This window comes from Arachis ipaensis, chromosome B9 (assembly GCF_059453495.1).
Source record: "Arachis ipaensis isolate K30076 ecotype BB chromosome B9, ASM5945349v1, whole genome shotgun sequence".
NCBI classification, from domain to species: Eukaryota; Viridiplantae; Streptophyta; class Magnoliopsida; order Fabales; family Fabaceae; genus Arachis; species Arachis ipaensis.
In genome coordinates, this window is record NC_142444.1 from 54,767,784 (window position 1) to 54,781,638 (window position 13,855).

General features: G+C 32.4%; 1 protein-coding gene across 3 annotated transcripts; it reads left to right on the forward strand.

Moving 5' to 3' along the window:
- Positions 1–202: 202 nt before the first annotated feature.
- LOC107618441 (P-loop containing nucleoside triphosphate hydrolases superfamily protein) lies at positions 203–4,166 on the forward strand. 3 transcript variants are annotated; one of them, XM_088500296.1, is made up of 11 exons: positions 282–364; positions 678–941; positions 1,033–1,116; positions 1,210–1,371; positions 1,478–1,584; positions 1,695–1,879; positions 1,987–2,151; positions 2,247–2,465; positions 2,677–2,714; positions 3,005–3,132; positions 3,216–4,166. In XM_088500296.1, exons 2-11 carry the CDS (start codon positions 782–784, stop codon positions 3,828–3,830), a joined length of 1,863 nt encoding a protein of 620 aa, XP_088356422.1. In that variant the 5' UTR covers positions 282–364; positions 678–781; the 3' UTR covers positions 3,831–4,166. The 3 variants fall into 3 exon arrangements, with proteins under 3 accessions (XP_016175995.2, XP_088356422.1, XP_088356423.1); XM_016320509.3 differs by having other exon boundaries at positions 203–941; XM_088500297.1 differs by lacking the exon at positions 282–364 and having other exon boundaries at positions 687–941; positions 1,210–1,384.
- The last annotated feature ends 9,689 nt before the right edge of the window (positions 4,167–13,855 follow it).

Here is a 13,855-nt window from a genome sequence, read left to right on the forward strand (position 1 = left end):
TTATTTATTTATTATATAAAAAATATTTTTTAAAAAATATATTTTTATTTTTACTACTAAAAATTTCTCAATACACTAAAAAAAATCTTTTTCATTAAAAAAATCCTTTTTATTTGATACTACCAGCTACTACTATATAATTATTGTTGTCCAAGTACGTGACTTTTTTCTTTTTCTTTCCGCACTCATAATCAGGGTCGTTGAGAGTGTTCAATCATTGAAACTAACTTCTCCAACCTCCTCTCCTCTCTATTTTCTTTCCCACCTTCCTAAGATTTCAAAGCCCTTGAAAAGAAAAAAGAAAACATTATCCAAAATTATTTTCAGTCTTCCCTTCGGGATTCCTGACATACACGCTTCCCTAGTAAGTAGTGAAAATTTTTAAATATATATTAAAAAGTTAAATTTTATATATTTTTAAAAAAAATTTTAGCTAAATTCTATTTAATTGTATTTTCGTCTCTGTGCATTACGTGAATCATGGAAAATGTTTTTCCTGCATTATCATAGCTTCATCATAACGCATGTTGTTGTTGGGGTTTCTCTTTACATGACTCTAGGTCCAGGGGATAAGGATTTTCAATCCGTTAAGATCTAGAAGGTTCTGTTTGGCATAATAATAATTAATAAGTGTGTTACTTAAGTTCCCTCCATGTTTTTTAACACACTCTTTTCAGCCATTAATTGTGGTTGCAATAACATTCTAAATTTCTAATACCGCCGAGAGAGAGAGAGAGAGAGAGAGAGAGAGAGAGAGAGAGAGAGAGAGATCCTTTTAGAAATGGTGGAGGAACAGATTCTGATGCGTCCAGAGAACGCTGCTAATTTGAGTCCGGATTCCGTCGCTGAGTTCCCCGTTTCGCCGCCGGTTTATACTGACGTCGTTGTGGTGCCTGAGCAAGAAAAGGACGTGCTTCAGAATTTGATCTCCAATTTAGAAAGTAATTGAATAAAGTTGAATCGTTTTCCTTTTTATTAATTTTTTGTTATAGAAACTAATTTTATTTTATTCGAGTTGGATTGGATGTTTAGGTGAAATTAAGCAGCTGAGGATTAAGCAGAGAACGTGGGATGAAAAGCGGAGAGGGGCTTTGAGAAGGATATTAGACATTAAAGGTAGCACGCTAATAATAGTAGATTGAGTAAATAATAATATATTAGAACATTTTTTTAGACATTAATGTTGAAGAAGTTGATTTTTCTATGCAGGGAGCATTAGAGTATTTTGTAGGATTAGACCATTTCTGCTGGCAGAGAAGAGAAGAGGTTCTGAACCAGTTTCGGCTGGATCGGAGAGAATTTGGATGAAGTTTGGAGGGAGGAAGAAAGATTTTGAGTTTGATAAGGTCTTCTGTCAAGAAGCAAGTCAAGGCTAGTATTAAATGTCAGTGCATTTTGCCAAATTTGGTTATTCATTATGCTTCCAAGTTTTACTGAAGTTAGGCTATGGTATGTTTCGAAATTGAACCCTTTGCAGAAAGTGTTTTTGTTGAGGTTGAGCCAATTCTGAGATCGGCAATGGATGGCCACAATGTGTGTGTTTTTGCTTATGGTCAAACAGGCACAGGAAAAACATTCACAATGGTTAGTTAAAATTTTGTTACCATATTATATATGTATGTCTAACGTTCAAAACCATTGGGTATGGCAGCATCGTTAATGGATGTTGGTGGCCTGTAATAATTTTCTTTTAGGATGGTTCAAATGAGCAGCCTGGAATTATTCCGCGAGCTCTTGAAGAGCTCTTTCGTCAAGCATCTGTGGATAATTCATCTTCTTTTACCTTTTCAATGAGCATGTTGGAAGTTTACATGGGCAATCTCAGGGATCTGCTGGCTCCAAGACTGTGTAATAAAGCATATGAACCTATGTCAAAATGGTAACATTTTTTAGTTTTAAGCTCAAAGTGAGGTTGAATTCAATAAGGCTGGGTTTGGTAATTATCTCATGACAAAAGAACTTTGACTCACTTGGCCCTTTTTACAGCAATCTCAACATCCAAACAGATCCAAAGGGGTTTATTGAAGTTGAGGGTCTCTCTGAAGTGCCGATTTCAGATTATGCTAAAGCCAGATGGTGGTACAACAAGGGAAGAAGGTTCAGATCCACATCATGGACAAACGTCAATGAAGCGTCAAGCAGGTCACACTGGTGGGTTATAGGTTTTCATAGATACTCCAAGCTATTTCCAATTCGGTTTCTCAGCTTGATAGTTACGTTATCTGTTTAGCTTCATATATATCTAGCTTGACAAGGATAAACATTTTTCGCCATGGGGATGGTTTGGAAGCTAGAAGGGAAGTAAGTAGACTGTGGATGGTTGATCTTGGAGGCAGTGAACGGCTGCTTAAAACCGGAGCCAAAGGGCTAACAATGGACGAGGGCCGAGCCATTAATCTTTCCCTTTCGGCTTTAGCTGATGTCATTGCAGCTTTGAAGAGGAAGAGGTGCCATGTGCCTTACAGGCAAGTATTCTGCTGGTGATGATTTTTTGATGTTTAACTATGTCACTTTTGCTGCTTACATGTGATATGTGCCTGAAAGAGCTAGCTGCTACTGAGATGAGTCCCTTTGACTGCAAAAGTTGTTCTTTTCTGACACTCCAATTGTTGTTTCTTTATATGCAATCAAAGTATCATGTAGCTAATAATTTTTATGCTACTACTTTGTCTGCAGAAATAGCAAGCTGACTCAAATATTAAAAGATTCCCTTGGTATGACTCATACTGCTTTCTTCCCTAAATTGCTTGTATCCACTACAAACTTTTATGCAATGCATATTGATAATTTTTCTTGTATCAACTACGAACTCATAAAGATTGAAATATTTGCTTACACATTTAAATATCTAACTACATCTGATTTTCAATTTCTTTCTTATACTGTCAACATCTGTTTGAAACGTGCATATTCATACGCAGTCTTGATTTGTGTTTCGACCCTATCTTTTACATGTCTATAGAAGAAAATTAATACACTTACACTTCATAACCAAATACTTCAGGTGATGGCTCAAAGGTCTTGATGCTTGTGCATATAAGCCCATCTGAAGAAGATATTTGTGAGACAATTTGTTCTTTGAACTTTGCAAAGAGGGCAAGAGCAGTAGAGTCTTGCAAAGAAGTACCAATGGTATACCTGCTGACAGTTGTACTGAAGGATGTTCCAAAGTCAAATCCGTTTGAAAATTTGCTAACTGTGTGCATGTACTGTAGGAATTGAAGAAGCAGAAGGAGAAGAACATTATGGAGCTCGAGGAAGACATTAGGGAAGCCATAGAACAACGTCAAAATTTAGGGGATCAAATACAGAAGGTTGAGTTCAGGTTAACTGAGAGTAGAAAGCTCTTCTCAACTACATATAGTCTTCCGGAAAATGACAGCATGGAAACCTTTACTACGTCCAAAGACGATGTCAAAGAGGTTATTGAAACTCCGAAAGCATCTAAAAAGACTATTCAAAGAAACTTCTCTAGTTCAGTGCCTCGATTCATGAATCCAACGATTGCTAGTCGCCAAAGGCAAAGTGTTTCCGAACGAGAAATCAGTGCTAGATCAAAGATTTTAAGATCGGCAGTCACTAGAAACTCAATCCAGTTTCCTTGTTCCCAATCATTAAGCCATTCAGATCTCCGCATCAAAGCAATGCTACGAAGTTCAAATGCAAAGTCTCAATATGCTAAAACAAATACAGTCCTTGCAGAAAAGCCCAAGTGCAATGAATCAGAACAAAAAATCATTAATCCTCAGGGCAAGATGATTACATCATCAGATCCAAACTTGAGAGTTACATTGTGCCGTCATAGAAGAAGAATGTCTGATCTCGTTTAAGGGTTAAAAGACATAATGGTTACTGGATTTTTTTTTTAATATTTGAAGTGATTGCTTTTGTGCTTGCTTAAATCAACTTTTGTCTATAACAAATTGAGAGTACAGGTGTGTTTCTAGGGTGGTTTTGTCTAGGGAATCTGTTAGTTGTTTATCATGGTATTTTTGTGCTTGAGTTTGATGATCCTATTAACTTGTTTATGTGGTTTTGTAACCGATATGAGCGATTCTTTGGTCCAGAATTGTTTTGTACCAACGAATCCGTAAAGAAGTTAACTTTTTTGTGAAGTTTCAGAGTTTATAGTAATAGGATTGTTTTAAGATATGATCTACACATAATGAATCCTATTGAAAGTTGAACTATCTATTTTTGGACTCATATCTTGTGAAATTTATTAAGTAAATCTTTTTTTTACTTATATTATAAAATTATCAATTAAAATTTATTAATATTAAAATTTCACTTATTATCAGACTTTATTTTTTTTAGCAATATCTTATTTTTTAACTTACATAAAATATATTAAATTTGTTTATTTAATTTCGGGGCTTTTTGAAAGTGAGCATATATCCTTTTATTGTTTTTCCTCCATAGACCTTGATATATCTAGGAGTGTTCATGAATCGGATCCGATCCGCACACTAATAGGATTGGATTGCAGATTTTGTGTAGGTATCCGCATATTCGCATATTCGCAAAAATAAAGAAATAAATAAGTAAAGATTCTTTTCATGTTTTATTTCAACAAATAATTATCATATATGTTGTATTATTTTAATTTATTATTTAAGAAAAGTATTTTTAATATTATTTTAAGAGTAAACATATTTATAAGAATAGAAAAAATGAATTTTATTGATATTTTTTTAATAAAAATAAGCTTAAAAGTACTTTTGTGTTTCGCGGAGATATCCGATATCCGATCCGATCCGATTCGCAAATGTGCGGATCGAATTGGATCGGATCCAAGTTTAAAAGCTGCGAATATTGGATCCGATAATTTTAGTACAGATCGGATCAAAATTTTGGCCATATCCGATCCGATCCGATTCGATCCGATCCAATCCGCGTTCACCCAATATATCCTTTCTATTCAAATATGAAAAATTAAATTGTTCTACTAAGTGGAAGCAAAAATACACAGAAATCATTTGATAAACTATTACAAAAAGTATTATTAATAAGGAAGGCTATAGACATGTTTATTATGAAGTTGTTATGTTTTGTAAAATAAAAAATGTCAGCTGCACACTAAAAATTAATTACCAAATATGTTATTATGTACATGTATTTATATATTTTATATATATATATTTGTGTATAAATATATATATTGTTTAACTCATTTTTAATATATTTTTATATTTTAATATGTATTTTATACGTATAATTAATTTTTTGTGTACACTTAATATAATTATTATAAAAAAAATTGAATGATGCTTTTATGATGATTATTGAGGATCCTAGCTAGAGAAGGAACTCATATTCTAATTTTACAAGTATTTGAATTCGATAATTTAAAAAAAATAATAACAATAATATGTTATTATTTTGTTATATATAAGGGCGAGACATGTTATATTGTCTTATTCCATTGTTTAATAAAATTTTGAGATGCATTATCTTTTCTAACATTAAAACTACTTAATAAAAAAAATAATGTGTTATATTGTCTTATGTTCATGTGATTTTTGTGGAATATATATTTGGACAATTTTCTGAAATAAATATTCTTGCATCTAAATTTACTAGAATACACATTTTGTAAAATGGATACTGAAATGCATTTTTTTCATAAACTATGTAAACTGTAATAGGAGTCCCGCGGTTTACAAATGCACGTAATTTGCTACAGGAGTGTCGCGGTTTATGCTTTGTCAAACTCGCCTATATATACCACTCAAGATAGGGAGTGAGGCATTTGTTGAGAGTCATTTTCACACTTTCACAAATGGATAGTGAGGAAAGCTTGTTGGTTCTAGTCCAATGCTATGGTAAAATAAAAAAAGTAATACGCATGGTGTTAAGTTCACTGATAAAGAACCGCTGAGCGTTTTTATCCGTTCGACTGATACTTTGTCGGATCTAAAGAGGAACATATTGCAGAAGGCAGGGTTGTGTGGGGCCAAATTGGTGAAGAAGGTGTTCTACAAGATTCCGATGGCGGTTGTGTTAAGTGGTGTGCAGTATGAAACATTTGTGATAGGGTCGGATGAAGACATGAAGGTCTTATTTCATTGTCGGCGGAGTTTTCCAGAGGTGAGAATACATGAGTTGTTTGCCAAGTTGGAAGATGGTATCGACAGTTCGGGACTTCAGTGCCAAATCCTCAGTCGATGATGGTGGAGGGTGCTTCTACTTCGATGCCTGTCGTTGCACCTAGTTGTCTTTTAGCTGCACCTCCACTGGTTCTAGCACCAGCAGCTAGGTCACCTGGTTTGATTACTAGTTTTGTTGGTAGTGGTGAGCCAGATCACGTTGAGGACGCGATGCGGGAAGATAATTCGGACAATGAGCACGATCACATATCGGGGGATAGTGAGGAGGAGACTCCGATGGCCCCACTGCACCTCAAGGGCCATCCAGTTCTGGCTGACAGCAGAGGCGCAGTTGGGATCAGGCCAACGGTTTTGTCAAGTGCTGGTCAAGGTGATAGAGCGCAACTTGAAAGATTCGAGGTGCTTCATGGTTACTCTGTTTGACAGACACCAGTCTGAGTATATCGTGCCTGAGACGACTCCTACCGGTAACTTTTCACTTGGGACGTATCGGGTTTCCCTCAGAGACTGCACTTGTGACTGCGGGTACTTTCAAGCTCTCCATTACCCGTGTTGCCATGCGGTTGCATGCTGTGCTCAGTCCCGGTTAGACTGGGCTACGTACGTCCATGAGGTTTATACCTTGAGTAAGGTGTTCAGTGTATATCGGATGGTGTTTTTGTCCCCTGTTCCAGAGGGTCTGTAGCCACCATATGACGGTCCTACTGTCGTTCTTGATCCTTACATGATACGTGCCAGAGAAGGGCGATCGAGGTCAACAAGAATCCGTAACACCATAGATGAGGCCGATACTAGTCAGCCGAAGCGATGTGGGCTATGCAGACAGACAGGACACACTCGCAGGACTTGCCCTCAGCGAGGATCCGCATCTAGAGCTGAGGCATAGGTGTCATTAGGTCGTCATGATTGGCTTTCATTTTTCTTTTCTTATTTGTGTTGTTGTCCTGTTTTAGTCTATGCTTTTCCATGTATGAATGTTAAGTAAAGTTGTACTTACCGTTCATTTTACGGTGATGTGGTTATTGTTAGCGATTCTCTATGTAGTTGTGATTCTCTTAAGTAAAGGTGTTCTAATTTTGTTGGTAATTCTATGAGTTCAAGATACTAATTTCAATTAAATCAAAGAACCAACCTATGTTGCGCCATACGTAAAAAAGGCATACCAAAGTTTCATCAAATAACTTATACTCTATGGAAAATGAACTAAGTCCACACTAAAGCATAAACCGCTAGATCCTTGTAGCGGTTTATGCACGTTTGCAAATCACATATAAACCGCGACACCCCTACCGCAGATTATGTGAAGGTTTGCTTCAAACGTAAACCGCAATACTCCTGTAGCGGATTACGTACATTCGTAAACCGCAGGACCCCTGTCGCGATTTACGTAGTTTATGATAAAAATACATTTCGGTATCCATTTTATAAAATATGTATTCTGATAAATTTGGAGGCCAGAATATTTATTTCAGTAAACTGTCCTATATATTTCGTAGTTAGACTCTTTGAAATTTCATAAATAATGACTCTTTCTGTTTTTAGTTTTTAAATTTAGACTCCATCTAATTTTAGTATTTTACTAAGATGCACATGCATATGATGTATTTTTCTTTTCTTTGGTATTTTTGTCTTTTAAGTTTTAATATATTATATAATAGAGTATGTCTAAAATAAACACAACAATTTTGTATTTATTGAATATAACACATTTTTATAAACCATTAAATTTCATTAAATATAAATTCAAAGCTAATATTAAAAAAAATAGTAATAGACTATAATATATATAAAATACATTAGACGTCACTAATACATAAATAAATAAGTAATTAAGTATCTTTTAATATATAATATTTTAAATCAGAAATATAATTTTTATTTTTAAATAATAAATATAAAATATATAAATATAAAATATATTTTATTTATTAGGATCAATTATCATGTAATAAAATTTTTATAATATTAGAAAATCATATTAATAAGAGTCAAAATAAAAATATTTATAAATTGACTTTTTCATTTTTTCTTATGATTAATGATTTTCAGTGTTGATTTTTTTATTACATTTTTATAGCTAAACATTTTTAATTAAGTTATTATCGTATAAAAATGTGCTAATCCTTAATTTTATTGACGGATACAAAAACGTCACAATAAATATAAAAAATAAAGATCGAGAATTAATACTTTTCAATTAATAATTAATTGTTTTTTATTTTTTTTATCGATTTTCTATTTTATTGGCTAATTATTGATTAAGAATAAAATTAATTTTCTAACAAAATGGAATAAAATACTCCGTTACTATCTAATATATTGCTAATATTATTCATTTGTTTTTTAATTTATAATTTTAGTATTTTATTATTTTTTCTACAATATATGTTGGAGGGACCAATAATATTTGTCTTTTATTTTTTTTAATAACTTAAGAAATAATATTTGTACATAGTTTATGTGGCAATTTTTTTATATATGCAAGACTTTTTTGTAAAATACAAAAATATTAAATTTGTTTGAAGTTTTATCAAAATATAAAGGGCAAATTATAAAACAAGAATCACTGGGTGATATTTTTGTTTCTCTTTTAAATAAAATTAAAATAAAAATTGTTGCTTGAGATTTTTATTTTTTAAATTAAAAAAAAAATTTGTTGGGTATTTGTTTTAAAAATAAAATATAAATCATGGTGAGATTCTTGTTATTTTAAATTGAAAATAATAATTTGTATTAAGATAAAAATTTGTTGGGTATTCATTTTATTAATAATTTGTATTATATAATAATATTTTTATCAAATTAAACACTTAATAAAAGTTTATTGCTTTTATATATTTATAGGCTAAAATAAAAGTTTATTTATGAATTTTCACTCACTTTGACTCTATTAACATTTTATTAACTAACTATTGAAAATTGTTTCATATTATGGTTTTATCGACGATGACAAATTATAGAATATAATAAAAATTCCTAAGATATATTTTAAACTTTTTTATCAACTGCAATAATGTGAGAAATATGATAGTTGATCTCACAATTTAAGACTCAAATAAGTTGCACTAAACTCATCTACAAAAGTGTAAAAATAATTTTAGAAATTATAATTTTTCTTCATCATGGATTATGAATCATTCAGTGTATATATATATATATATATATATATATATTATTTTCTCGTGCACGACATAAGAGTATACATTAGGTTAATTTAGAGCCTCTCCAAAGGAACTTATAAAGAATATTACCAACAGTTTTTCTTCAAAATTCAAAGAAGATGTATGGATTTTGGAGACATAAAAACAGTAAAAATGATACTTCATGCTATTTATAGAGATGCATGATGCACTCTTAAATTGTTATTAGATGACAACAAATTCAAAGATATTATTAATAAAGAAGCAAACTTATGTAGTGGCAGAGCTTAATTTTAGTAATAAGGTTGGCATGATTCCTCAAATTTTTTATAAAAAAAATAGTAGTATTTTTGCTAAGGAAAAAAATTAACACATTTGATTGAAATTTCACGCTTTTTAAACCCTGTGCTCAACTTTCACTTGCTCTCTTCACTCAATTTTTTCTTTTAAATTTCAAACATAAAATCTTGGAAGAATAAATTATCATTTCTATTCATAAAAGTTGAAAATGCTGATGAATCTACTAATAGAAGAAAGAAATTACTAAATATATCCATTGATGAGCGGATAATGTATATCATTTTTGGCATTGTTTTTACATAGTATTTAGCGTGTTTTAGTTAATTTTTATTATATTTTTATTAGTTTTTATTTAAAAATCACATTTCTGGACTTTACTATGAGTTTGTGTGTTTTTCTGTGATTTCAGGTATTTTCTGGCTGAAATTGAGGGACCTGAGCAAAAATCTGATTCAGAGGCTGAAAAAGGACTGCAGATGCTGTTGGATTCTGACCCTCCTGCACTCAAAATAGATTTTTTGGAGCTACAGAAGTTCTATTGGTGCGCTCTTAATTGCGTTGAAAAGTAGACATCCTGGGCTTTCCAGCAATATATAATAGTCCATACTTTGCTCGAGATTTGAAGGCCCAAACTGGCATTCAAAGTCAGCCTAAAACATCTTGGCGTAAAACGCCCAAACTGGCACCAGAATTGGAGTTAAACGCCCAAACTGGCACCAAAGCTGGCGTTTAACTCCAGGAACAGCCTAAGCACCAAAAAGCTTCAATGCTCAGCCCAAGCACACACCAAGTGGGCCCCGAAAGTGGATTTCTGCACTATCTGCACTTAGTTACTCATTTTCTGTAACCCTAGGTTACTAGTTTAGTATAAAAACTACTTTTAGAGATTTATTTTACAACTTATGACATTTTTACATGCCATATTGTTCAAGTTTTGAGGCTGGCCTCACGGCCATTCTTAGACCTTTTACTTATGTATTTTCTACGGTGGAGTTTCTACACCCCATAGATTAAGGTGTGGAGCTTTGCTGTTCTTCATGAATTAATGCAATTACTACTATTTTCTATTCAATTCACGCCTACTTCTTCTCCAAGATATATTCTCGTACTTAATTCAGTTAAGTCAGAATGAAGGGGTGACCCGTGACAATCACCCAATCTTCGTTACTCGATTAGCCAAGGTCGCGTGCCTGACAACCACAAAGCGATCTACATGATGTTCAACGTAGTCATTGGACGACAGTTGGAGTATACTCTCTTGGATTTCTAATCTAAGATTAGAACCTTCGTGGTATAGGCTAGAATTATTGGCAGCCATTCCTGGGATCCGGAAAGTCTAAACCTTGTTTGTGGTATTCCGAGTAGGATCTGGGAAGGAATGACTGTGACGAGTTTCAAACCTGCGAATGTGGGGTACAAGTGACAGTGTGCAAAAGGACAATGGTCATATTTCGACGCTAGCGGGAACCGACAGATGATTAGCCCTGCGGTGACAGCACAGATGGATTTGTTTTCATCCGAGAGGATCATACAGCTTACCATGGAAGGAGGTAACACATGGTTGGAAGAAGGCAATAGGAAAGCAGAGGTTCTGAAGCAACAAAGCATCTTCAGACGCTTATCTGAAATTCCTACCTATGAATTACATAAGTATTTCTATCCTATTTTATATTTTATTTATCTTTTAATTATCAAAACTTTATAACCATTTGAATCCGCCTGACTGAGATTTACAAGGATGACCATAGCTTGCTTCAAGCCGACAATCTCCGTGGGATCGACCCTTACTCACGTAAGGTTTATTACTTGGACGACCTAGTGCACTTGCTGGTTAGTTGTGCGGAGTTGTGAAAAAGAGTTGAGATTACGATCGTGCATACCAAGTTGTTGGTGCAATTGAGATCACAATTTCGTGTACCAAGTTTTTGGCACCATTGCTGGGGATTGTTCGAGTTTGGACAACTGACGGTTCATTCTGTTGCTTAGATTAGGTAATTTTATTTTATTTTGAAGCTTTTTTTATTTTTGAAAAAAAACAAAAAAATTTAATAATAATAAAAATATATGTTCTTCAGAATTTTTAAGAATGAATTCTAGAGTTTCATGAGATATGTTGAATCCTGGCTAGCTGTTAAGCCATGTCTAATCTTTTGGACCGAGGTTTCACTTATCCTTAGAAGAGCTTCTTTGTCTTTCTCATCAATTTAGCTATTGTATGTAATGTCCTGCTGAAGCTTGGCTAGCCATGTCTAATCTTTTTAGACTGAAGTTTTAGACTAACATTGCATGATTCCTGGAATTCCTATTAAAAATTTTGAATTTATTTATTTTTCTTTTTTCCAATTAATTTTCAAAAAAGTACAAAAAAAATAATAAAATCATAAAATCAAAAATATTTTGTGTTTCTTGTTTGAGTCTAGTGTCAAATTTTAAGTTTGGTGTCAATTGCATGTTTTAAATTTTCAAAAATTTTTCGAAAACTCATGCATGTGTCTTTCATGATCTTCAAGTTGTTCTTGATGATTTTCTTTGTTTGATCTTTAAATTTCTCTTGTTGGTGTCTTTTCTTGTTTTTCATATGCATTTTTTGAATTATTGGTGTCTATAGAATAAAAATTTTTAAGTTTAGTGTCTTGCATATCTTTCTTTTCTTAAAAATTTTTAAAAATATGTTCTTGATGTTCATCTTGATCTTCAAAGTGTTCTTGGTGTTCATCTTGACATTCAAAGTGTTCTTGCATGCATTATTAGTTTTGATCTTAATTTCTTGTGTTTTGCATCATTTTTATGTTTTTCTCTTTCCTCATTAAAAAAAATATCTTTCCCTTATTTCACTCATAAATTTCGAAATTTGAATTGATTTAATCACAAAGTTTTAAAATTTAGTTGTTTCTTGTTAATCAAGTCAAATTTCAATTTAAAAATTCTATCTTTTTCAAATCTTTTTCAAAATCAAATCTTTTTCAATTTCCTTTCATATTTTCGAAAATTCTAAAAATTTGATTTTCAAAATCTTTTTCTTATTTTTATTTCATATTTTCGAAATTAATACTAACATTTAATATTTTTATTGAAATTTTTTACTTGCCTATTAAGAAAGGTTCAATCTTTAAATTCTAAAATCATATCTTTTAGTTTCTTGTTAGTCAAGTAATCAACTTTAATTTTCAAAAATCAAATCTTTTTAATTTCCTTTTTAAATCTTTTTCAAAATAAAATTTCAATCATATATTTTTCAAAATCAATTTCAAAATCTTTTCTAATTTCTTATCTTTTCAAAATTGATTTTCAAATCTTTTTCAATTAACCACTTAACTTTTTGTTTGATTTTAAAAGTTTTCTATTTCAATCATATCTTTTTCAAAACCACCTAACTACTTTTCTCTCTCCAATTTTCGAAAATCACTAACCACTTTTTCAAAAATCTTTTTAATCAAGTAATTTATTTAGCTTTCAATTTACTTTTATTTCTTCCCTTAATTTTCGAATACTAACCAATAATTAAAATAAAAATAAAACATATTTTCCTTTTATTTTAATTTAAAAATTCGAATTCTCTCTCTCTCTCTCATCTCTTTCTATTTATTTATTTATTTACTAACACTTCTCTTCTTCTTAGAATTCGAACCCTCTCTCCCTCTTTGTGTTCGAATTCTTCATCTTCTCTCTTTTTTATTCTACTCTTCTATTCTTCTACTCACATAAAGGAATCTCTATACTGTGACATAGAGGATTCCTATTCTTTTCTGTTCTCTTCTTTTTTATATGAGCAGGAGCAAGGATAAGAACATTCTTGTTGAAGCTGATCCGGAACCTGAAAGGACTCTAAAGAGGAAGCTAAGAGAAGCTAAAGCACAACATTCTGGAGAGGACCTGACAGAATTTTTCGAAAAAGAAGAAGACATGGCCGAACCCAACAACAATGGTGGAGATGCAAGGAAGATGCTTGGTGACTTTATTGCACCCTCTTCTGACTTCTGTGGAAGGAGCATCTCAATTCCTGCAATTGGAGCAAACAACTTTGAGCTTAAGCCTCAATTAGTTTCTCTGATGCAGCAGAATTGCAAGTTTCATGGAATTTCATTGGAAGATTCTCATCAGTTCTTAGCTGAATTCTTGCAAATCTGTGACACTGTTAAGACCAATGGGATTAATCCTGAGGTCTACAGACTTATACTTTTTCCCTTTGCTATAAGAGACAGAGCTAGGACATGGTTGGACTCACAACCTAAAGATAGCTTGAACTCTTGGAAAAAGTTGGTCAATGCCTTATTGGCCAAATTCTTTCCACCTCAAAATTTGAGC

What these genes read in the sequence shown, in the direction of transcription:
- LOC107618441 (XM_016320509.3), top strand. Translation starts at nt 782, where the DNA reads ATGGTGGAGGAACAGATTCTGATGCGTCCAGAGAACGCTGCTAATTTG. An exon ending in CTGTCAAGAAGCAAGTCAAG is followed by an intron (nt 1,372 to 1,477) that starts GCTAGTATTAAA and finishes AACCCTTTGCAG; the next exon opens with AAAGTGTTTTTGTTGAGGTT. An exon ending in CAGGAAAAACATTCACAATG is followed by an intron (nt 1,585 to 1,694) that starts GTTAGTTAAAAT and finishes ATTTTCTTTTAG; the next exon opens with GATGGTTCAAATGAGCAGCC.